A 26600-nucleotide genomic window follows, 5' to 3' on the forward strand; every position below is an offset into this window, starting at 1 on the left:
GATGTGGGAGGGGGGGGGGGGAGACAGTGCGAGTAAACAGTCTATTTAAAGGACCCAACTTTGCGCTACATACAGCGAGACCTAATGGTCCGTAGGTGAGTGTTGTAATACATGATAACAAAAGTAATTTTGGGGGTCCCGATAGCTCAGTTAGGAGAACACTGGCTTCGCACGTGAAGGAACCGTTTCCAGGTGCAGTCGAGATTTTTCCTTTACCCATTTTTCCATCCAGAAGTGATAGCTGGTTATTGGTTATGTTAGAAATGGCGGAAAGCACTTTCCAAAGGATGACAAGCAGTTGGTGTTGTCCGCTTAACGCTATAGAAACCAAATAAACTCCATATACATGGGTTTAATGATTCTGAAGGACCTATTCATAGTATGTATATATCATAAACATGACACTGTATTGAATTTTTAAAAACAAGTTGGGAGCTATACTGATCTTTGGGTATATGAAGTCAGTTATATGACCAAAATAGAAAAAAATGGTTTCTCCAAGTTGTAGAAGACTAATATTTTATTAGCTCTTACTCTTATGTAATATGGAAAATATTTTGTAGAGATTTTTTTTGTTATGTCAAATGTCAACCGTATCAATTTTTATGAGGTCAAATTGGAGATACCGACTGTGTTATATAATAACAATACCAGCAATTTTCCAATATAAGTTTTGGCCCAATGTGACTCAACAACACTATTTTTAGACCTGAAACTAAGCTGTTATAAAAAAAGTTTCAGCCAAATGTTGGCCGTATCAATCTTTATGACGTCAAATTGGACTTATCTACTGCGTTATGTAATAACGATATCAGACGTTTTGGACTACTGCCCCATGTGACTCAACAACACTATATTTGATGACGTGATACTGAGCTGTTAGAAAACAAAGATTCAGCCAAATTTTAGCCGTATCAATCTTTACGAGGTCAATAAATTGGACTTATCTACTGTGTTATGCAATAACTAGGTCTATTCCAGAAATACATTTTCAAATATAAGTTTTGGCCTTCTGCCCAATGTTACAACAACACTTTTTTATAGATGTGATACTAGACTGTTAGATGCTGTGGAAAATGTGAAAAGTAATGAATAAAATGAATATTATAACAATTTCGGAAAATAGCAAATTATCAAACTCTGAACGCTTTGGGCTCAAAACCCGTCTTCAGCCAATAACAAAAGCAATATAAACAAGTAATGCATCACTTAAAATCCAGACAGAAGGCGAGGAAATAGTTGGCTCGTCCTGTCCGCAAGTATAAGGATATTGAGAGAGAAAGAGAGAGAGAGAGAGAGAGAGAGAGAGAGAGAGAGAAAGAGAGAGAGAGAGAGAGAGAGAGAGAGAGAGAGAGAGAGAGAGAGAGAGGGAGAAAGAAGAGAGAGAGAGATAAATATATATATATATATATATATATATATATATATATATATATATATATAGAGAGAGAGAGAGAGAGAGAGAGAGAGAGAGAGAGAGAGAGAGAGAGAGAAAGAGAGAGATTCTCAGTTTTGAATCTTAATATTTAATAATGTAAATCTCCTGATAATTTGGTCTGGAGACCTAATTTTCTTCATCAGTTTAATTCCAACAAAACACCAGACTATTGCATTTTCCCATTCCAGATGTTGACGAATGCGCTGCTGATAAATCTCCATGCGACCACAAATGTATCAACTCGGAGGGGTCGTTCCAGTGTCAATGCGATGGTCCTGGATACAAACTCTCACATGATAAATCTTCATGCATTGGTAAGTACTTTTATGTTTTACAGTAACTTGCTGTAAACCCTTTCATTCTCAAGTTCCTAGGCAAATATGCCTTGGAAATACACAGCGAATGGAGTTTAAACCGAAAATGGCGAGACCAAAAAGATAAAACTGAATTGAATTGAGATTCAAGCTCATCTCTTTGTTATTGTTTTAAAGAACTCTTGGTTGTTTAACCCCCATGACACCAATAGACGGGAAAGAATTTTGCTTAGCGTTGTTAGGACTATAGCCGTATTCTTATCATTGTTTTTTAAAAAGTGCCTTTATATTCATAACGTCATAGACTGATCATTCATCAGCTTTAATTACTGGCCTATATAGACACTACTCAGATTCGAGCTCACGGTAGTCTTTTCACTTACTGGCATAAGAGAAGTAATTCACCCAAGGCAGACCATTTCAGTATTTTTGAGTGAGGACTTACTCTTAACTTTGTCTTATTTTAGTCACTATGTTTGAACCAAAACATGTTAAACATTAAATATGTTTCATCAGTTTACAATAATATTACAACATAACTAAGAAATTGTTTTTCTTCTCTGGTTACAAACCGGCACGTAATTGACAAAACAACTCTTCTAACAGTGGTAGGAAATATCGCTCTTTGTTCTATATAAATACTTTTGTACACCGCGAATAATGCGCTGCAAACTACAGAAATGGTGTCTGATTTCAATATTATGGATTGAGGGGAACAATCTTTGTACTATCATTTGTCTGAACACTATCGGTTCATTTGCCTGTGACCGTTATAGAGTCGAGCACTAAAAATTGCGTATAACCCTTTAGATTTAACAATTGCCAATCGCATAGTATCTAAGAAAATCAGATACTCAATCACCGTTTGTCCAACCTGGATTTGAACCGATTTTAATGACATATGAGTAAAGTTCTCTATCACTTGAGCTGCTGATATATTTTACACTGCATAGTACGGCGGCAATGCACATGTCATATTTATTTCTCTATTTCATTGTTTAGACATCAATGAATGCATGGAGGGAGACAATCCGTGCCCTGATATTTGCAGCAACACCATTGGATCATTTGTCTGTGACTGCGATAGAACCGGATACCTCTTGGATTCCGATGGCATCAATTGTATCGGTGAGTGAGATGTCAATGAATAAATAAAAGGCATGCAAATATATCGGGTGCGAGAAAAATACGGGAAAAGTTTAGAACCCTGTAATCGCCGGACGATAACTGGTACATGTCTGAAATTGCGCTATAATTAAACCAATTTATTGAACTTTATGTAAAGAAAATTTCAAAAAAAAAAAGTAAAATAAAATAATTGAGAAATATTTATTTGACGAACGATTGAATGGATACACCTCAAATTTTCCATATCGAAGATTTTGACGTAATTCTCAAATTTTGATGTGATCTGTCAATCCCCCATTTTGCTCTGTGACTGTGCGTAGCATTTTAAAAATGATTTTTAATCCAAGTTTTAGATAATGATTCGATTCCACAAAATTTGATTTGACTCTTTTAGCTCTGCTTTCGTGTAAAACGTTGTACGACTCTTATACACTGTTTGACATCACTGTCCATATTACGCTGTAGTCCATTTTATTCAAGTCAAGACTCATTGGAGACCATAATTTAATCTTTAGAAATAAATCAAATATTATGATGTCTGCGTCGTATTGAAATTTATCTAATATTGTTAAAAGGAAAAGTTATCCCAGAAGCTATCCCAATAGGCCATTTGGTTTTCAACAAGACTGGGTAAATTTGTTACGTTAGTCACACAACACAGCTAAAAACAAGACGCAAATTTGGAAACCTTCAATACCGAAATTCTATACGACTTTGGTATAATCAGCATAGTTTCTTAATTAACCATAGCTTTTTAATCAAACTTAGCAAGTATTAACTTAAGGTCTTGTTCTCGTTGCTTGCAAATTTTCCATGGTTTCTGATTTCTTCTTCGTATTGAAGCAGCGTCACAATAATTTTCTGTTTTTTTTTCTGGCACCCTATATTATATTGTGTAATCTATGATAGAATAACATCAATGGGACATCTAATTCTGACGTTGGTCTACTTTTTCTCATTCCAGACATAGACGAATGTGCACAGCTTCCCAGCCCATGCCCACACGAGTGTGTCAACGTACCTGGTAGTTACAAGTGCCAATGCAGACCCGGGTTTCATCACCCATCAAAGACGAATCAGACTGTTTGTATCCGTAAGTTTGACAATTTCATTGTCATTGTAATCATCATCATCATCATCATCATCATCATCATCATCATCATCATCATCATCATCATCATCATCATCATCATCATCAAAACCTTCAGGCACTTAAAGTAAATAGTGTAAGTTTTGTCCTGCTGTATACTATTCACATAGCAGTACCGTGACCAAGGGAGATAAAAGATATTTATTTACTTTACTTTCGGTTGATTTACTGAGTTGTCTTTCTGACGCAACATCTGTGAAAAAATGAAAATCTTAGTAACATTTAAAAGTTGTTATTATTGGATTTTAACTGAGCGGCCATTGAAACACAATTGAATCGTGGATTTCTAAGGATTTGCTAACAATAAGGTCCCATTTGAATCAATTTACAATTTCATTTGTTAAAATCATCTATTAAGTTTCCTTTTCGTCTCTAAATAGAAAGGTAATCATTCACACTTTTGAACAGTAGGGTAATATAACAAAGTTCCTCAACCAAAGGCAAAATTTAATGTTCGGAGTTTTGCCACCCAATTGATCACTAATCATAGAACTACACATCCTTATGTAACAAGGCGAAACACCTCTCCACTGAGCTTCCATTTAAGAATGCTTAACCAATTCTTCTTCTTCTTCAAGTACCAAGTCTGTGCCAGACATCGGTGATCATGGTACGCCATTCATCTCTCTGATCAGATAACCTCAGAAAACTAATATTACTCTTCTCTTTCTTTGTCACCCAGCTGTTCAAACTATTCAAATATGTTTTTCTTGGTCTACCTTTACTCTTTTTACATCCTATATCTTTCCTGTGAGAGCAAGATGTTCAATACATTTATGTTGATTTAGGTGCCCTAAAAATTGCATTTGTCTTTTTTTCTTATTTTACGAATTAATAACCTTCTAGTTTCAGCTTGCTCTAATACTTATTCATTAGTTTTCTTCTCTGTCCAATAGTGTCTTTTAAATGCCATAATATAGAACGGCTAATGTTTCGTTTTAATTTATGTTCTGTTCTTCTTTTCTTCGCAACGACTGGACGTCTAACTCAGTCATGCTGATTAGTATTTTCTCTTCATTCTATCTATAGTATATAAAACATCTTAAAGGGTCTCAAAATTGCTCAAAAGTTTGATAAAACTGTACTTGCAGATTAACAGGTAGGTTGTTATACAAACAAATTTGGGGAAAATGAGTGAAAATAATTGTCGATATAAGTTAGATGTGGGAATATCAAATCTTGGATAACTTGACTGAATATTTTGTGTTTGTTTGACTTATTTGAATCTTGATCTGTCAGTATCTAGATGATGTTATTTAATCCTTGTATTAGTCCTTACCAAAAACCTTTTTGTTTTATACACAGCGTGTAAATTTGGTTATTACAAAGGGGAGTATGACACCGAATGTATACACTGTCCACCGAAGTCCAATACTACAAAAGTGGGCGGTACTAGCATAGATGATTGTGAATGTATCCCTGGATACAAAGGGAACACGGATAAGGGTGATCTGTGTGTAGGTAAGTTTGAATACACAAACACATAACATGCACATATACGGAGAGAAATAAATAGAGAAAGCAAGAAACAAGAAAGAAAGAAAGAAACAGAGAGGAGGAGAAGGAGGAGGAGGAGGAGAGAGAGAGAGAGAGAGAGAGAGAGAGAGAGAGAGAGAGAGAGAGAGAGAGAGAGAGAGAGAGAGAGAGAGAGAGAGAGAGAGAGAGAGAGAGAGAGAGGGAGAGAGAGAGGTTTTTCTAAATATTTTCATTCTTAGAGAATATTATAAAATACCTTACGTGTTCTATTTGTCCTTGAAATCTATTCACTTTTTAATGCTCCACTGTATGTAGTCATGGAAATTGAGCTGTCGGAATACGATTCAATAGTCTGATGTCACGCCGCCCGGCAACGGTGGCCATTTTGCTTCTTGACAAAAAAATCATTTCTTTTTAATTTTCATGCTGGCTAGAAATTTTCATATGCCTTGTGATCAAAATGTGTAAAAGTCAAAACATGTTCAAATGTATGTGTTTTTTTCCCTCTGGAAACCCTTTTTGCTAAAAGGAGAAATATTTCATACGGGCGTCCGCCATTGTTCCGATAGTTTAGAGTCAGTGTTACTAAGTTACCATGCGTCATTAGGAAGGAAGTGACGTTACGAATGTTGAAGAGTATTAGTAAGCAAGAATAAAAGATTGTTAGAAATTCTCAGTGTCCCATTGGACGTTGTATATATATTATGTTATATATATATATATATATATATATATATATATATATATATATATATATATATATATATATAAATTCGTGTACTTTACTTGTGATAGACAATGTGTTTGAAGTGCATTACTTTAAAGACACAGAGTAATTTTCCCCTGCAAAACATCATAAACAGAGTCGTTTTACACGAATATAAAGTACAAGAGAGTGCATCTGAATGTCTGTTAACCAACCCGTCAATTTGGTAATAAGTCGGAATGGACTACATTTGAAGAAAACTAACTTTGAAGTCGAACTTCCTTGAATTGGAAAATTACATTTTAAAAAAAGTTTAAGAAACAAAGTTCGCTCATATGAATCAAAGCATTTAATGGCTTTTCTTTCTTGAGATGTGTAACCCATCGCCTCATAACGGTGTTATGTTAGGGTGACTTAGATGACTGAATTTATAGCCGAAAATATGAGGCTTTGGATCAATTTAATAGTTTGATTATTGAGAATAAATAACATTTCTAGTGGTATAACACTCGCTTTCGGATCGGAAGGTCCTGGGTTCGAGCCTCGGGCTCGGCGCATAGTTGAGTCCTTGGAAAAGGCTCTTTACTCATATTCTCTCACCGTACTCAGGTGTAAAATGAGTACCTGGCCGTTAACAGCGTTGTCTTTGTCCGAAAAATTGTAATACCACCTAACAGGCGCCATGTCCCGTCCTACATGTTAAATGTTGCTGTTGACCTGGGACCCCTTTGTAAAGGGCCTTGAGCACATTTAGTGGATATTACGCTATATAAAGCTCAATTATTTAAGCTCAATTAATACGTTTCGTTTGAAATTGGATTTTGGTCCTCATGTTGACTTTCACATAATACCGTTTTTAGACGACTTGTCGCATTAAGATACGTATAGGCACTATGTCTGTTGTTAACATTTTAATGATTATATTTTCATCAGATGTGGACGAGTGTGCTGACGGGCTATTGATGTGTGTACAAGGATGTGTTAACAAAAACGGATCTGCTCATTGTATCTGTAAGCCCGGATATCATCTCCATTTTGACGGCTTCTCTTGTACAGGTAATAAATGAATTCAACGCGAGTACATAGTCTCGCCGGCAGGTTTTGTAAGTGAATAATAGATGATAAGAATACAGTGATATCATTGATAATGGCAATGATGATATTGACGACGACGACGACGATGATGATGATGATGATGATGATGATGATGATGATGATGATGATGATGATAATCATATTAATAATAGTAATAGTAATAATAATAATAATAATAATAATAATAATAATAATAATAATAATAATAATAATAATAATAATAATAATAATAATAATAATAATAAACGTACGTATTACAATGCACAATTACAAAGATAAATTATATTTTTAACAAGATGAAAATCACTCACCTCAAGCACATTCCCCTCTTGAAAGAAGCTGGATATAACTAAATAATAAGATCATCCCCTTCCCCCCTGGATCTATCCAAAAATCAGTTATTTATTCGTAATTTTGTAGTAATCGTTGATTGTTTCCTTCGCACCCCCCCACCCCCACTCTTTTCCAGACATTGACGAGTGCACTATGTTAAATGGTGGATGCGACGACATTTGCATCAACACGCCAGGGTCATACCATTGTGAATGTGAAGACCGCGATTCTAAGCTGGGAGAAAATGGACGTTCTTGTGAAGGTGGGTTTTCAAGTCAAGATAACATCTCACGTAAAGCTGTAAATCGTTGATCATAAATTATCATAAATAATAAAATAAAAAAATAATAAATTCACTTCATTCATCCTTTAGGAGAAATTTGTCTCAATGGTCAATTCCAAGGGGAGACTGGAATAGCTTACGCGTCAGTCGCAGTGCAACGACGCAAATTGAACTAGGGCGAAGTGACTTACTCAAGGTCACTCCGGCGGGTGATCGAATTCGGTTCCTTTCGGGTTCGATGCAAAAACCGTATCGTCGAGCCACACTGCCCCCTAATGTTTTATTCATGGGGCATTTATTATTATTATTTAATTAATTTATTTTTGGTTTTAATTGCCATCATCTTAAGCTTGACAATAAATTGTTAAAGCAAGAGTATTTAGATTGACAAAGTTATTTATCTATATATTTCACCTAGATGTTAATGAATGTGCTTCCAACAACCATGGCTGTGAGTATCGATGTGTGAACACAGTAGGAGGGTCAATATGCACGTGCCCTCCAGGATTTCAGCTCATGAGAGATGGAAAGAAATGTGAAGGTTGGTTGTATGTATAGGATTTATATTTTTTTATAACACAGTCAACGAATAACCATTTAAATTTTACATTTCAACTCATGTGGATCGTTCACCTGAGTAAAAAAGAAGTTGGACATGGTTGTAGGAAAAAAAATATGAAAAAATGAATTTTATCAAGAATCATAAATCGTTCTTTATTATTATTACGCATTGTGGCGTAAAGGTTGACAATGCAACAAGTTAGCAGCTGTCCCCGTGATTGTGTTGAAACAAAAGTTTTCATTCGGGAAAATAAGTGTCAAGGAATTTTCGAGCTCAAACCCACTTTCTGCCAACAACAAAAACAATAACAATGGTGAAATAATACGTAATATTTCATTCTCCTGCTTCTACATTTTAAAGATTCCATAATAAAATTTCTAATAGGTGTGTATGTGGGTCCCTGTTTCGACCCCTCCCCCTTGCAAATTGAAAAAATAATTAAAAGTGACATAGGAATTTACGGCCAAGGCGTGATCCCTCTTGATTTGAGAGTGTACGGAATTTATGATTTGAAAAGTTCATTGCTGAAAATGTCCATGCGTAAGTATTTGTATGTTCTTCCCAGATATCAACGAGTGTTTCAACCGAGAGGCAGGGTGTACAGGCACGTGTGTGAACACACCGGGATCGTACTACTGTGAGTGCAACATCCTGGGATATGAACTCTACACAGATGGGAGGTCGTGCATTGACATTGATGAGTGCTTGGATGATAACACGTGCGAGGACGTGTGCTTCAACTCACCTGGATCGTTCACGTGAGTAAAAAAATACAAGTTGGACATAGTTGTAAGAAAACAAAAAATATGAAACAATGAATATTTGACTTCAACTACAGAATTACATCATAAGCGTCTTTGACTTTTTAAAAATAAATGAAAAAGACAATTTTCTGCCCTATATGTACTAGCACATGATTAGGACGTTGAGGCGATAACTAAATCTTGCTGAGTACAAATGTGAGCAGTCATCTCAAAACGGTGTTATGTCGAGGTGAACCTCGTGCTTAAAATTTAAATCTAACTTTTGCAGTTTGAGTTTAAATTATTGGCTTTATTGAGGAGAGTGAAATTTTGTGTCTTAAACATAAAAAATCGTAAATTTTCAAACGTCTATCATTTTTGACTTTATACTCATAATTTGTCCTTATCAAATTCATTTCAACATAATTCCAGATTAACGCTTTAGGACATAAATTGTAAACCCCTAATATAGGTAGTTATACTGACTATTCTTCTTATCCCTAATAACAACGAATTAAAAAAGTCATGTGGTCAACACTGAAAAAGCCCTCTAGATCTGTCTGATATAAGTTCTTACACATAATGGAAAACACATTCCTTGCTCTATTCCGGCATTCTTGTTTTTGTGTCACTGTATTGTAGAGGTAAGTCTCGGACTCGCAACATGACCAAGATAACCTCCGAATCTTATGACACTGAAGGACTAATGTGGTGGTAACTAAACAGTAACATTACATTACATTCTTCCCCATTTGGATACCAGACAACGTTCGCACAAAGTAGAACTCCCCGAATCTAGCAGAATCAGCTACATAATCATTACTCGGTGAATAGAAAGGTAGGAAAATAATAATCCCATTTCAACAAGGAATGGAATTTTGATATCCTTGTTTGCGAGGCAACTTCTTTGCAATTTGAGCTTTTGGGACTCCGCTTCATTTGAATGATCAAAAAACTGATAATCATAAGACTTCTTATGTGTTAAGAGTTTAGAGATCACGTCATTCGTGTTAACTAATTAGTTTAAAAGTGTTCCAAGGAATAAAATTGAATACTTGAATGATTTGTCCATTTCCAGATGTCACTGCAGGAGACAAGGTTACACTATCGGTATGGACAAGAGGTCTTGTGTAGGTATGTCGTCTACCACTAACAATGTGGAAATTCATACAATACTGTTTTACGAATTCAACTTGTTCAAAGTGCTATATAAAATGAATCAATTCTTCCGGTTACCGCGTTGCATAACTTTTCAATAGCATGATATGGTACACGTTGGTTATGGTTTCCTTGTAACATTTTAAAACTTTCCATCACGGCTTGCCGAGTTGATTGGGGGGTGGGGGGGGGGGGGATATGCACGGTACCATATTTAATGACATGACGCTAGTACAACTGTTTGTGATCGTTGGCACTTGTCTGATCATAAATGAATCAATATAGCTTGACTCCTCATAATGCCTTTGTAATATCAAGTGTGATATTACATTTTACTGACATCTCGCCTTCATCAAAACTCCTTTCAATCCAACCATTTTCAATCTACGTTAAAGGCAATGGACAATAAGATACATTATCTACACAAATTGGATTAAATGTGTATGAAGTAAAAACAGCAGAAATCTATATTATTATTTAATTGTATCGAAAAGTTATTTTTCAGTACACAAACTGTTCATCTAGGGTATTATAAAACCAAATTTCTCAATCAAAGATTATATCTGAATATCTTTTTTCTGCTTTTTATAACTGTTAAAAGATAAACTTTGTTGAATAGCATTCTGATAGATAGTTTGAAAGAATAAGTGCATGAAAAACTAAACCACAGTTTACTAAGAGTTCACTTTCTCCTTTCGACTGCAAATATTATTAATCAATGGAGCCGAGGACTATCTGTTATAGATGATATGAAATAAGATATTGTAAATACATTGAGTTGTATGATTACAAAATTCTAGACAGTAATAATTTAGTTTCGTCATCAAGCTAATATGCGATTCAAGACGACAAAAACATTCATTAGAGAGACATAAAAAACAATGTCATTTCCTTTATCATTTCCAAATGTTTTATTGTGTTCATTTTATCGTTTCTTTCAACCACAGACATTGACGAGTGTTCGGGAGGTCGTATTTGCCAACACGAATGCATCAACATCCTTGGATCATTCCGATGTGACTGCTTTGCTGGATATTTCAAGCAAGGACATCACTGTACACTCTGCTACAAAGGTGAAAAAAGCAAACAAAAGATTTTGGTAACCGTCTCTTTCCATTCCACGCTTTCCTTGCCTGTTCATACAAGGCACTTTTATTCAAGAGCTGGGCATGTTTAACCGGATAACAACGTATTCTAAAAAAATACACAAAAAGACTTGGGCATTTTTTACCAGAAAACTACAATATTCTAAAAAAATAAAGAAAGAAAAATAAACCAATTAAAAATAAGGCCAGAAAACTGGTCCTTCAAATATCAATCGGTTTAAAACACCCTTCCTTATCTTGGCATTGACTATCAAATCTAGGAAATCGCGAAGTCCCATTTTGAGAGTTTTGTCAAGTTGAGGGGTCTTTTAAATCGATCGAGGGACGAGTTTTCTGGCCAATTTTTTTAATACAAGGCTTTCAAGAGTACGGCAGTTAACCGGTTATATCGTCCTTCTAACGTTTCCTGTGTCTCCTTATTCTTCTCTGTCCTTGCAGGACGATTCAAATTATCAACATCCTTGTTTATCATTAAGTAAGTTGTCATGGGAAACATTCTATTTCAATTTGTCATAAATTTTTGCTGTAAGGATGAGATAATTGTAATGTACGTTATTAGACTCATAGATAAATATATTAAATGACAGTGTAATTACTCTCTCTCTCTCTCTCTCTCTCTCTCTCTTTCTCTCTCTCTCTCTCTCTCTCTCTCTCTCTCTCTCTCTCTCTCTCTCTGCAATTTCCTTTATCTTCAATAGATATGCTGCAATTATATTGATACTATTTAATTCCAGGAATGGAGAAATAATAAAGTTCATCTTATCTTTTCTCATCCAGGTACTTACCGGAGTAAGAATGATTCTGTCGTATCTTGTAAAAGGTGTCCTTCCGGAATGAGCACCAAGCGACCCGGAGCTACCGCAATACAAGCGTGTCAATGTCCTCAAGGTATGGGTGTGTCAATGGTGATGATGATGGTGCGGCTATGTGGTCTTGGGGTATGACACTCGCTTTCGGATCGGAAGGTCCTGGGTTCGACCCTCGCTCGGCACATAGTTGAGTCCTTGGAAAAGGCTCTTTACTCACATTCTCTCACCTTACTCAGGTGTAAAATGAGTACCTGGTTGTTAACAGCGTTGTCTTTTTCGGAAAAAAATGTAATATCGCCTAACAGGCGTCATGTATCGTCCTATACATTATGTGTTGCTGTTTGTCAAGCGCTTTGAGCATGTTTAGTGCCTAGTGGATATCGCGCTATAGAAAAACTGTCTCAACCCCCGTATTCACGATACTTGACACTTTCAGGCTTCCATCTTTTTGGTCCATTGAAGGAGGCAATGACGGGATATGGCTATGATGATGGTGAAAAAGCCAAGATTATAGTGAAAAATTGGCTGAAAGTTCAGTCAACTCAGTTTTACGAGGACGGAATACATGGCCTTACAATAAAGTGACTGTGGCTATCGGACTATGTTAAGAAGTAGCATTCTACTTGGCTACTGCCAAATTTTAATTTGAGGTATGATGCATGATATTGATTCAATTTGTTTTAAACTAATAAGCAGAGTCCCATCACTTTTGACTCACCCTCGAATATCCTCCACTTCATATAGCCAGCTACTCATTCACACCTGAATCGAGTGGGATAATGTGCATAAAGTGCCTTACCCAGGAACACAGCGTCGGGATTTGAACTTTCCATCCACAATCACCCACTCATTAGGACATTGTACACGTTTAACATTTCATGGCTTTTGTGACAAGACAAGTCACCGATCCACACATAATCTTGTAGTTTGCTGATATATCGACTATATTGAACTGAAACCCGTTGGTGTTTTAAATTCAATTATTTAAAATTATTTTCCAGGTTACCATGGAAACCCTGAAACAAATGACAAATGTCAAGATTTCAACGAATGTTCTAGAAACAATGGCGGCTGTGAGCAGAAATGCGAGAACACCATTGGATCCTTTAAGTGTTCTTGCAACGAGGGATATGCCCTACACGCCGACGGGAAAACATGCAAACCAACCCGATGTCCTCTTCTGAAGCTACCGAGATACGGCAGATACAAAAATCCCGAATGTGCAGTTATGAACAAAGGGAAGCATGTCCCAGTGGGCACCAAATGTGGATTCAGGTGCCGACATTTGCTCATCCTTTCGGGGCCGAGGGAAAGAACTTGCAGATCAGATTTCACGTGGTCAGGTACCTCTCCAAAGTGCTCTGGTGAGTTTTAAAAACTATAATTATAATATCTTACCGCCCTCGTCAATTTGGTATCATGTTGAAATGAACGGGATAAAGAAAATAAGAGTTTTAAATAAAAAAGATCAGAATGAGGAAATTTATGTTTATTGAAATATATAAAAGGAACAAAATTGACGTCACTTAGCTCTCTGTAATTGTTTTTTGACAGACATTCTGGTAATTAGTTCTCACTAAAGTATATCAATCTGACTATTAACGTTTAAGGTTTCACATAGTTTTGTGTAATTAGTACGTTATATCCGGTTGGCGGATGTTGTGAGTATATTTTACTTTAACACATAACATCATTAGCATTAAACCCACTCTACTAGACAAATGTCTTTTTATAAAAAATCAAATGCTATGTCAAATTTAAAATCAAATTCTAATCATTAGATTCGACCTGTCATGATACCTGTTGGAGGCATTTGGTACATATTTAGTTTACTAGTAATTTATATTCAATATTTTATCAATAATAATAATAATATATTTACTTGATAAAAAGCTGCTTGCAATTCACAAAAATAGGGTGTGCTTTCGTGGCACATTTTCATATCTATATAGAATAACTATAACATTTCAATTATAAAGATCTGACAAAATTGTGTATGAAACAGTTCCAGACAACGAGCTGAGAGAAAAATAGAAGTAAAAAAATAAACATCTCGGAAAAACCAGCCTGCCTCGACTGGAGATCGATCCTCAGACCTTTTGATGGTCCAGACGTCACTTTAAACCTTTCAATGGCATTGAATTATTGCAGTCAATGTCGTGCTGTTCTTCTACAAGACTTTTCCAATCCTTACTGCAAAGTGACTGAGTGGTTAAGGCATTACACTGTGACCCGGAAGGTCTCGGGTTGGAACCTCGCTTCAGACACTCTCGTTTTTTTTCTTCCTTGGGCAAGATTATTAACCCCCAATATGCTCAATTTGGGCAACATGGGTGATTCCTGTTGACATCACACCTCTTGTTTGATGAATTATCTATATTCCTTCATGGAATGTCTAGTCAACGGTATATATGGTGCCATGGCGGAAGACGTATTTTTTACAGTTTATTAAAAATAAAACATTTCATCATTTCATCCAAAAGCCCTGCCATGTGAGCGTCTGCCTATCCCCGAGAACGGATTCCTCCATCCGCCAGCTTGTCTTCTTCCCAGGGTTCCTTTCCGGACTCGCTGCTCCTTCCGATGTAACAGCGGCTTCAGGAAACTGGGTCGCAGCGGTGCCAAGTGTCGAGGAAACAAAAAGTGGAGTGGTAAACGCAGCAGCTATGCCAGATGTGTTCCCATCAAAAGAGCTCGTGGGAGAGGTTGATTACTGTAATCATAATTAGAGTGAGGCTGATAAGTCAATTGTGATGCTGAACTAAATTTATAATAATTAGATTGTTTCAGGATATAGTATATTCAATAGGATCTGTCCAATGCAGGGAAGGGTGTAGGTAGGCGGAGCTGGTCAGAATGTTATACAAAAGAAAATATAACAAAGCAAGGCATGGTCCAGGCTCAAATTACTAACAAATCTGTCATCTCCTTTATGTTTGTATCAGACAGCATGGGAAAAAAAAATTAAGGAATTTCTTTAAAATATAAAATTTATTATTGGAACAGCATGCATAACACAAAGCGGGAGACATGCAACCTCTTTGAGTAAAGAGAAGTTTTCGTACAAATAGAACTCTAATTTATCTTTGTAACGTCAATCACCAAAGGGTAGAGGAAGCTATGTGCAAGAGCCTTTTCAAAGATCATACAATTGAAGTGTATCGTACGATAAATTAAATCACCAATTTTGTCAGTACGGATTATCTAGGATTCACTGCATACCACCAAAATCAAACGTAGCGCTTGCGGAAGTGAACTATATATTTAAACTTTACACTCTACACTAGTTGGTTCATGATTACATTTGCTTAGCTCGCTGAAAATTTTGGTCCAGCGTATTGTACACAGATATACATATTTATTATTCATACAAGTTTTTACTTCGTTGACGAATACTGATTTGCAGGTCTGACAACCCAAATTGTGATGGGCTCATTGTTGCAATAGAAATCATCTCAAACCATGGCAAAGATTGGCCATAATAACAATGAGAAAAATCAAACCCATAATACTTACGGCTATCAGACCTGCAAATATGTTCAGGCATCTAGAATTCGACCTATTAAGATAAGATACAACTAATTTTCAAAAGTCTAAATCGTGATACTTTAAAGATGTCACTATCCTCGAGGCCTTATCTGACCCGTAGAAACTCTGGTTTGATATGTTTTTGTAAGTTGAGGGGAAGGGGGGGGGGGGGTCATATTTATTAATATTTTGTAGTAAAAATTGTCTAATCTAAATGGAAATATTTTTTTGTCAACAGAATATGAATAAAAACACACGCTGAGGCGTCTGACCATTTGTAGTCCAATACAATATGTCTTTACCCTGCCGTACACTAACCAAAGAAGTTCTAGCATTTTTGAGGGAAAAAAAAAAGAAATGAAAACGCTTAACATATGGATCGACTGAAATGAGTCCCACCCTTTCAAAAATCTTATACGCAAGTGTTTTTTTGTGTGTGTGGAAGTCTCAGCTCTAATACTTTTGACAAGTTTGACGTCATCAAAATCGATTGATGCCTTTTCTGGTTAAATGAAATAAGTGTATAGTCATTTTCATGTAATGCTGTATAGACCATTTATTTACACTACCCAAACACACAATAATATTTTTGCTACTTGGCCCCTTTTTCTAGACTTGTCTCATATAAAGTCGCGTCACTTCTGAAAGGGGTAGAAAAGGATAGGAGGAAGGATATCATCATCATCATCATCATCATCATCATCATCATCATCATCATCATCATCATCATCATCATCATCATTGAAGCCTTTTGAATTTCACCTTGAATAATTTTTCAGATCTGCTATTATCATCAGCAATTCAGTTCGTACCTGTTATTTCTTTTTAAGATTTAATAGTATATAATGCTATTTTTAATATTCTCATACTACAATAACTAATGTACAATACTGTGTAACACTCATTCAAATACCAGGATTTTTACCGTTGATTTTATATTTAGAACAGCGACTTGTTTGCGCCCAATGACGATTTGTAATAGTTTTTCATTACTCTCCTATTATTGTCTTCCGCCATGAATTCAAAGAAAACTCGACTGGAAACTGATAAAACGCTTTCTATTTCAGAATACTTCAAACATCGATCTATTAAAATGACTCCAAATTCGTCAAAAAGTCAGAGATCTGAGACCTAAAAGGTGGGTCGGTTTGGAGACTTTTTGACGAGTTGAGTAACTTTATCGATCAATATTTGAGATATTAGTTTTCTAGTTAAAGATTATAGTGTGTTTTATCCGGTTAGTGTGCTCATTTCGGGTAAAATTTATCTGTTAAACATGTGAATAGATGATACATCGTTGAATATAACTTAATGTACACTTTAAAAAAAATTAAATGTCCCACTAAATATAAAATGGTATTGTCATCATGGATACATTGTATTGTTGTTCTTTCTTTAAAGAAGAGAAGGGAAAGAGGGTGAAAAAGAAAAGTATGTGTGTATGTGTAATTGTGTGTACGTAAACGTAAGCATGTGTGCATGTTTTTCTTTGATTTCGTAGGTTTGTTTGACTGTGTGAGCAGATGTGTGTGCATCAAAAGAAAATGTCTTAAGTATATAACCATATGCACGAACACACACACACACACACACACACACACACACACACCGATATATATATATATATATATATATATATAATATATAATATATATATATATATATATATATATATATATATATATATATATATATATATATATAGACATATATTATATATATCGTTTGATTGCGTCGCTTGGGAATCCCAAACAGGAATATAGATAATCCATTACATCTCTCATACCACCAGCAATCACCCTTGTACAAAGTGAGAAAACTAAGGGTTGATAATCTTGCCCTGGGAGAAAAAGTTAATGGTGAAGTGGGACTCGAAGCCGGGACTTTTCGGTTCAAAATACAATGCCGTAACCACATGGCCATCTCGCCCGCATCATCATCACAGTGGTAATGAAGGAGGGTTGTATCTATCAAGGGATGCAACTCATCTATTACTATCTTATTTACATGATCGTGTAGTATTTACTGGATTATCTCCCAACATTACATAAGAAAAAAAAATCAAATTCGATTAGGCTACTCGCTCCTATTTTGCCATATCTAAAAGGGTTATTTTCCCGGAACTTTCAAGTTCTATAGGTGCTGGTTCGAATCCTGTCAACAGTGTTTTTTTAACTCAATGACCAGAGGTGAAAGCACAAGATGAAAGATCCCGACATTTATGTGGGAGCGAGCCGCCTGAAAAGGTTGCGTAATCATTTTGAAACTGGTCTAATGTTGGATCCCCCCCCCCCTTCCCCTCCCCTCCTGATTTATTAGAATTAGGGTTTCTTTCGGTGCTATTTGAGAGATAAAGTACTTAAACATGATTTGGAACAGAAAGTTGTGGATGAACTCTTTATAAATTTGAACTGATTTAACCCTCTCCTTACCACCCATAGAAAAATCGTCACATTCGTTACGATGCAGTCAACATTTTTCTTATTCTGATTACATTTTGTTATAGTTATAGCCATAAAAAACTCAACACTGTGTTACAGATCTCATTTCTCTGAACAAAATATAGAATATACTCGTTGCTAGTCTGTTTCAAAATCTATTTTTGTGTTGGGTGAGTTTGAAGTTTGGGTAAAATTCTGAAAATAGCTGGTAAGGAGAGAGTTAATCTTATCCATCGCACTGAAACAAGATAAGGTTGGAACAGAGGCTAGTCTTGTGAGTGGCATTAGTGTAATCAGTTAATAATTGAATATCTGAGAGCCGGTATTTTGTAATTTAGCAAGGCACTGCCCTAACTTATTATACTCAAATCAGGTGCAATCAGATTAAGACCTGGTTATAGTCATTATCTGACATTTGTGAGTGTGTTTTAAAATAAGATTATTTGTACTTCCTGCAAAGTATTGACGTTTTGGTTCTGTGCTTTTGCCTTTTGCTTAGGTTTAGCCAATTGGAAATTATTATACTGCGGCAATGCGATACATTTAAGTGTAAAGCTATAAAGCGTTTAATATCTTGCACATAATTTAAAGCCTATTGACAACGATTGGAATTTTCTATCCTTTCCAAGAACCAGTATATTACTGATGGAAGGATCAATTAGAAAGAGTAAAATTGGATTTTTGCGATGTGGCAAAAAGGGGCGCGTAACCCATCAATATGATAATCTTATCAAGGGATCAAAACATGCAATTGCAACATGTACGTTAAATCAATTTGATGCATGCGTTACATCTCTTGGATTCATAATAATTTATCCCCTCCTCCCCCTTTTTCTCCAATTTATTTTATCCTTTCTCCTCCTCTCCTCCTCTTGCTCCAGCACCAGTAGCGACAGCAAACTTAATCGTTGAAGATTTTATCGCTCCAATCTCCCTTCTCCTTCTTCTCTTCCTCCTCTCCTTCTCCTCCGTCTCCTCATCTTCATCGTCATCGTCCTTGTCCTCTGTCTTCTTCTTCTTCTTCTTCTTCTTCTTCTTCTTCTTCTTCTTCTTCTTCTTCTTCTTCTTCTTCTTCTTCTTCTTCTTCTTCTTCTTCTTCTTCTTCTTCTTCTTCTTCTTCTTCTTCTTCTTCTTCTTCTTCTTCTCCTCATCATCCTCCTCCTCTTCATCTCCCTCCTCATGATCACCATAATTGTCGTCATCATCACCATCACCGTTGCACTAGATTAACATAACATTAAACTATACAAGAGCATTATAAAGGAGTACTTCTATTGTTCTCAAGAAAAGCAAAACCCTCAGAAACCAGGACTCTCCTGTATGGAGCCATGCAACGTGGCAATGAAAAGCATCCAAAAAGTCTACAATATTATTGAAATTTCAATAGACATAAACTCACTTTTCAATATGAAATATAGATATCTATGATGTAAGTGGAGGATGTTTTTTTGAAAAAAAAACTTCAACTGCTAGTCTACTTACCCAACAGTAAATACGAGTAGTTCGCTCTATCTGCCTATAGTAGATGACGACGTCGAAGAAACTGCATAACCTGCCACACGACATCCTTTGTCCGTGGTGTTCTGCAAAATCAGGAACTAATTTTTTTTAATCATGTAAACTGCTCATGTGGTTACGTGATTCATCGACCTTCATGTGTGAATGAGCTCCAGAATATAGGTAGTGAATGCTAGAATAGAATGCAATAACAACAAAGCATATGACAGGCAACTTGTAGTGTGTGAAATGGAAATTTGTTCCATATACCCAATTGGATAATATATAAACCATTGTAAAAGGCTGGATTGACAAATCTATGCATTAAAATGCTTTGTAAAAATGTTCGTACTTTCATTTTTGTCTGAATCGAAACACATAAGAACGATTACTTTTTCGGTAAATGTTTTATTGAAGAAATTGAATAATGAGCGGCAATAAGTATAAAAAATACATAACATTATGAAGTAAATTAATTAGCAATGTTGATAATATCAGCACACCACAGTCAAAAGCGTTCATTTGCGCATTACTATATTAATGTTATCAATAACATAGACTGTTAAAGCCAGGACAAATTAGAGAACATCTATGTGGATTTATGGAGGTTTCTGATGACCACTTCATTATGTGGTAATATATATAATCTAAAACAAATGCAAAATGTTCTCCACAAAAATGTAATTTCACACCAGTAAAAAGGAAGCTGATAGAAGAATATTGAATTCAACAGATTTAAACCTATGAAAAAGTCAAAATGGCTAAGTTTTGAAAAAATAAAAGATCAGATGTTCACAAAGGAATAACTTATCTTTATATACATACACAATTCATATCATATATTAAAACCCCCACAGAAACATCAACAACAGCAACTAAAAACAAAATAAATAAATAAACAAACAAGAACAAAACCATCATTACAATGCACAATCATCTGCCCATAAACAATAGTTTACCTGTCAGCAAAAGATTCCAGGCAGGGCCAGATAAACGAAATGTTTCAATTCCATAACACGCACTCAAAAATGAAAATTAATGGCATCGGAGTATAGAGGAGATTGTAAGGTTGTCGACATCAGTGATTTATATAACTACGAAATAACAATATATGTAAAACTAAAAACCTTAACAGGAGATGATTTATGAGAATAAATTAAAAGAAGTCTCCCGAAACTACAATAATATTTAATTGATTTCCTTCCGATAACGGACCGAATAAATCGGTCTCCTTTTTTGACAAGGTCAGAATACAAAGTGGAATAGAAATACAAAATAGATGGATAGACGACACGTGACACGTGTCCCACAGCAGAGTTGACAACCTCGCCTATCTAAAAAAAAAAGTTATATCTCATCGCGCAATATCCATTAAATGTGCTCTCTAAGCGGTCCGTCCCAAGCCAACACCGTTACTTGACGTATAGGGCAATGCATCATGATATTGAAGCTATGTGGTCTAGTCGTATGACACTCCCCTTCGGATCGGAAGGGCCTGTGTTCGAGTCACGAGTAACGCACAGTTGAGTCCTAAGAAAAGGCTCTTTACTCACATTCTCTCATCGCACCCAGGTGTATAATGAGTGCCTGGCCCTTAACATAATTGTCTCGGTCCTGAAAAAAATGTAATATTTCGCCTAACAGGCGTCATGTCTCGTCCTAGATGTTAAGTATTGCTGTTGACTAAGGACCCCTTGTAAATCTCTATGAGCACGTTTAGTGGATATTGCTCTATATAAAAGCTCACGCTACAATTTGTGTTCGACAAAGACACTTCTGTTTCCAGAAATGTAATAATTTTACACCTGACTACACTGAAAATAAATGATTAAAGAGCTATTTCAAGGTCCTCAACATTGAGCCGTCATCATCAGGATTCGAACCATAGATCTACCTGAGATGACGATGTTGCACAAGAAGGTACAAAGACACAACAAGTAATCTCCTAAACAAACCTTGAAGAGAATCATGGACAATGAAACAATAAAACAGCAGTTTTGCTTTAGAGTTGAGCTATTTTTAGCAAAGATCACATCTACAAATGAAGATAATGGGGTGATTAAAAATATTAAATTCTAGAATTTGTCTGCGCTTACAAGTACCCAAAATATACGACAAAGGGGTCTAGTACAAACAACTGCAGATCCAGGAGACATTTCTCAGCGCTTTCGAGTTTGTCTGCTACAGCTTAAATATAACACCCACATACAATATCAAGATTTCAGAAAAAGAAGTGTTTTAAAATGCTTGTAGAGTACATACAATTAATATTTTTGCTTTTGTCTCTGACAGCTCGGATATCCCACCCACATACAATCTAAAGATTTCAGACAGAAGTATTTTAAAATGCTTATAGAGCACATACAATAAATATTAATATCTACCAATTTTGTTTGTATGGAGTAGGGTGAGGATTTACACGAAAATATGTAGACTAATCTCTTTCACAAAACAAAACAAAACAACAAAACATTTACACTCACTTCCATGTACCTCCCTTACTGTTCGGGCATGGGCAGATCAAGGTTGTCTCATTCCACAACAAAAACTAAAGGAATTGAAGAGACCAGACGAGTAACCCAAACAAGCATCCTTTATTTGCTTTGTAAAATCCTGCTTCATGACATATTTTGTCAGTAACGTGCCGTTATGAATTCCCTTCGACATGATGGTTAGTTCTAATTGTAAATTGTTTTATTTGTTAAGTATTTTAAAATGGATATTAAAATCAATGAGAGATTTAACTCATTTGAAACCTTTTATATTTTGTAGTTTAAAGTAACTGTTATAAAAAGAAAAAAAAAACAAACAAAAAAAAAACAAAGGATATTTTTATTTCAATCTTCCATTAAAACTGTAAAACATGTCTGGTTCTATGAAATTAGATAGATCAGTTGGTAGATAACTCACTTCACATGCAAAATCGATATCGGATGTAGTCGAGATATAATTTTTCTGACCTTACTGTCCACCCAGTAGTTAATGGGTAGGTGGATCGGTTAGATCTGGCGGAGAGACTTTGTGCTTGACTAGCTTTCTGTTCAATGGATAGCAAGCAACTGCTATTGTAAGATTCACACTAAAGAAATCAAGACAACCTCCTGTTCCATTGGCCTATTAGCTCTGCAGACCACTTGTTTTTTTTTTATAGGAAATAAAAGTCTCTAGGGCAGTTAAAATGATAATCATGATTTCCCTTTACATCTTTAATACAGTTCTTACACTTTGGCATTCTGAACAAATTGCCAATTAATGCCAGGCCAATTCTGCAGTACTATAACAAAACACTTTTAAAAATACATTTAACTTTTACTTAAAATAGTGTTTGAGATAGATTTAGATAGATGGCCTCTACCAAAAAGTCTCAAACTCGGAACTTTATGAATTTAGTAGTCTAGGGTTTGATAATTTTGACAAATTAGATGTCATCTAAATCGTTCAAATTTAGAGCAAAAATACCGTCAAAAAGTTAAAAAGTGCTTTATTAGAAGACAACAGTTGTCTTTGGGAAAAAATCGGAACTTCAAAAGCTGATGAATAAATTTGACTTATTGTTATAACTTAATCGACCACTATTATTCGATAATGTATTTTTTAATCATTCCGATGCATTTCGGAAAGGTTCAAAATTGGTTCATTTGATTACGAAGCAAATGCAATGCGGAATTAGTTATCGGTAACATCACCTGATACACATCTATGATAATTAGCACCGAAAAGTTTTGTTTATGCTTCATCATATCATACGTTTTTGGATGTATACATCTTACTTGAAAACGACTTCTATCTCCAAACTGTTTCCCAGAAACACAGAACAACCTTTTCTCTTATATCGCACTTGCATTTTAAAGCCCTTTTTAAAAATTGAAATACGCCCACGAAACGTTAACTTTCAACATTGTTTATTGAATGTGAGACTTGGAGAAGATCGACGGAAAGAGAGAATACATCCTTCGGTTGGACTGGGGTTAGGTTCGTAAGCTGGCGGAAGACAGAAGTCATTGACGCTCCTTACTGTCGACCGTATGTGTTTATGAAACACCACAGGGGAATGACTTCGAAAGAAATTAAGTATTGAATGTGAGTTACCTCCTAAAAACCCGTACAGTGGTGAGGTCACATTTTAAAATATTGAATTGATAATCATAAGTTAGAAACATTAATTTCTTTCATTTGTTTTCATAGTCTCCTAAAATGACACATTTCTTTTGATATTTCTAAGCATTTACACTTTAAAATCAATTTTGGCATCTTGCTTGCCAAAGCATTTAAGACGTAGATGAAAAACATAAATGTTAGACGTTGAAATTGTGATCATTGACAGTTGGTCTATATCAAAATGTGGGAAAATTAGTCCATCTATGGTCCTTTTCATAATTGTATGGTGTTAGTATAATGAGGGACATTGAGACGGAAAAATCATCTTAATATTTATAGTTATAAATATAAGCAATATGGCAGGTCATTTTCAAAAGCGGTTGGAAGAATTATAATAATAATAATAATAATAATAATAATAATAATAATAATAATAATAATAATAATGATAATAATAATGATAATAATAAAATAATGATAATAATGATAATAATAATAATAATAATAATAATAATAATAATAATAATAATAATATAATATAATAATAAAATAATGATAATAATGATAATAGTTATAATAATAAAAGCTATAAGAATGGCATCTGCAAACATACATATGTATAAAACAAATTGTATAAAGGAGTTGATATGGCATGACATTATCAAATATTGATTACTAATCTACCCTTTGTTTACTAAAAATGGATAATCTAATGCAAAGTTCATAATTCGTATACAGTTGCAATATCGTAATGATTATATTGTCAAACATTTCTAATCATTATTAAGCATTCGTATTAATAATGCAGGTAGTGAACAAAATACATCATTGTTATATTGAAAATATCATTGATATTTCGTTTTACACGGTTACGTGTAATAATTAAATAATGACTACAATTCATGTTGCAAATAATACTTGATTATATACTTTTAAATGGCGCTATTGCAAGTGAAAGAATAGCTCACTGTTTTTTTAGGCATAAGGATACTGTCATGAAGGTATCATAATAACAATAATAACTTTTCATTCTTGGATATTCAACACCGAGTGTCAGATAGAGTCATTCGGTTCATATGAAGGAGGAGGAGGAGGAGGAGGAGGAGGAGGAGGAGGAGGAGGAGGCGGTGGTGGTGGTGGAGAAGAAGAAGAAGAAGAAGAAGAAGAAGAAGAAGAAGAAGAAGAAGAAGAAGAAGAAGAAGAAGAAGAAGAAGAAGAAGAAGAAGAAGCGGATCTAATATAAGATATCTTATACAAGCTTCCACAAAAACAGAAGAAATATTTTAAAAGATTAAACTCCAAATAGCCGCTATATTCGTTACAATTTTTTTTTCAAATTTAAGCAGCATAATATTATGAGTATTGCATGTTTTATTTAAAGGCAACGAGTTTTCCGTTAACTTTGCTTTATAGAGATGCTATACATACAGTCCACTATTTCCTTTACACTTTTCATTTCTCTTCTTTTTAACTGTCAAGTCATATCAATTGCAATGTGGTGGAATAGGCAAAATATTGTATCTTTGAGTTTAAGATCCAAAAACAAGAAAACAGGAAAACAAAGTAGCTATCACGTTTATGGAAAAGAATTAGTTTACAATAGAAATGTTTCACATTGTGTTTAGTCGCAGACACCAATTCATTCCGGACGAAAGTACATACTCCCCAGCGAAAGAGGCCATCCTACGTAAATCACTGCATATATATATATGTGTGTGTGTGTGTGTGTGTGTGTAGCGGAAAAATATAGTTTTTGGAGAGGGTGGGGATATGGAGAAGAACAGAGGACACGGCGAGATAGCCCAGTCACACAAGTAATCAAAAAGCTACACCCTCGTTGTTCACTCTTAAGAAAAGCTTCATAGCATCGAATTTCATGATCGAAATGTGGGATCAAACTGTGGGATTGGACTAAGATTGGACTGTACGTCTACCATCTCTATTAGATGATGTCACTTCTCCATGGGCGTTGAATAGTGGCTTATGGCTCGGGAACCGGTCGGACGTATCGTGTGTTAACTGAAATAGAATTAGAAAAACCAAGTGTCATGAATTTAGAAACGATTACTGTTCGGAATTACTATTAATTTAATACAGTAGAGACAGTTAAGTTATTGTAATAAGGAGGAACGTTTCAACAAGGTGTGCCAATTTAGACAGAATAGACAGATAAATAGATAAATAAATAGATAGATAATTGAATTGAATATATATATATATATATATATATATATATATATATATATATATATATTATATATATATATATATATATATATATATATATATAACACACACACAAGAGAAAGAGAGAGAGAGAGAGAGAGAGAGAGAGAGAGAGAGAGAGAGAGAGAGAGGGAGCTAGACAAACAGATAGTTACATATATATATATATATATATATATATATATATATATATATATATATATATATATATATATATAATAGATAGATAGAGAAGAGCAAAGTGCGCCTCGGCTATTCAATTGTTTTAAGTAAAAAAGAAATACTATTGTATATAAATAACCACAGTATTGTAACTTCTTTTCTCCAAGAATCTATTATTATTTTAACTGGGTGGGGTTTATGTTAACACGTTAATTCAGACTCGACCCCCTGAAAACGTTGATAAAAATACATCAGTTTTCCACTTGTCTCAAGCATTGAGTAGAATTTAAGATATCTTTATATTAATAATCTAGAGAATTATGTTACAGAAAAATAAATTAGAAATG

General features: G+C 34.9%; 2 protein-coding genes across 3 annotated transcripts in view; one reads left to right on the plus strand and one right to left on the minus strand.

Annotated features, from left to right (window-relative positions):
• LOC144970857 (uncharacterized) overlaps nucleotides 1-17201 on the plus strand; it is a 147430-nt gene extending 130229 nt beyond the window's left edge. Inside the window, exons 19-31 of one of the 2 annotated variants that reach the window (XM_078910955.1) lie at nucleotides 1627-1752; nucleotides 2755-2880; nucleotides 3845-3973; nucleotides 5336-5491; nucleotides 7146-7268; nucleotides 7777-7902; nucleotides 8342-8464; nucleotides 9051-9243; nucleotides 10307-10362; nucleotides 11334-11459; nucleotides 12270-12380; nucleotides 13303-13665; nucleotides 14785-17201. In XM_078910955.1, coding sequence (XP_078767081.1) covers nucleotides 1627-1752; nucleotides 2755-2880; nucleotides 3845-3973; nucleotides 5336-5491; nucleotides 7146-7268; nucleotides 7777-7902; nucleotides 8342-8464; nucleotides 9051-9243; nucleotides 10307-10362; nucleotides 11334-11459; nucleotides 12270-12380; nucleotides 13303-13665; nucleotides 14785-15011 — 1985 coding nt within the window. In that variant the 3' untranslated portion in view covers nucleotides 15012-17201. The remainder of the gene's footprint in view (nucleotides 1-1626; nucleotides 1753-2754; nucleotides 2881-3844; nucleotides 3974-5335; nucleotides 5492-7145; nucleotides 7269-7776; nucleotides 7903-8341; nucleotides 8465-9050; nucleotides 9244-10306; nucleotides 10363-11333; nucleotides 11460-12269; nucleotides 12381-13302; nucleotides 13666-14784) is intronic. The other variant, XM_078910956.1, reaches the window with a different exon arrangement.
• A 7276-nt stretch (nucleotides 17202-24477) lies between these two features.
• LOC144972042 (carbonic anhydrase-related protein 10-like) overlaps nucleotides 24478-26600 on the minus strand; it is a 78904-nt gene continuing 76781 nt past the window's right edge. The window contains exon 11 of the mRNA XM_078913128.1: nucleotides 24478-25884. Within this exon, the coding sequence (XP_078769254.1) occupies nucleotides 25847-25884 (38 nt within the window). The 3' untranslated portion in view covers nucleotides 24478-25846. The remainder of the gene's footprint in view (nucleotides 25885-26600) is intronic.

Source organism: Berghia stephanieae, chromosome 4 (assembly GCF_034508935.2).
Source record: "Berghia stephanieae isolate SIO BIC M18660-M18661 chromosome 4, UCSD_Bste_1.3, whole genome shotgun sequence".
NCBI classification, from domain to species: Eukaryota; Metazoa; Mollusca; class Gastropoda; order Nudibranchia; family Aeolidiidae; genus Berghia; species Berghia stephanieae.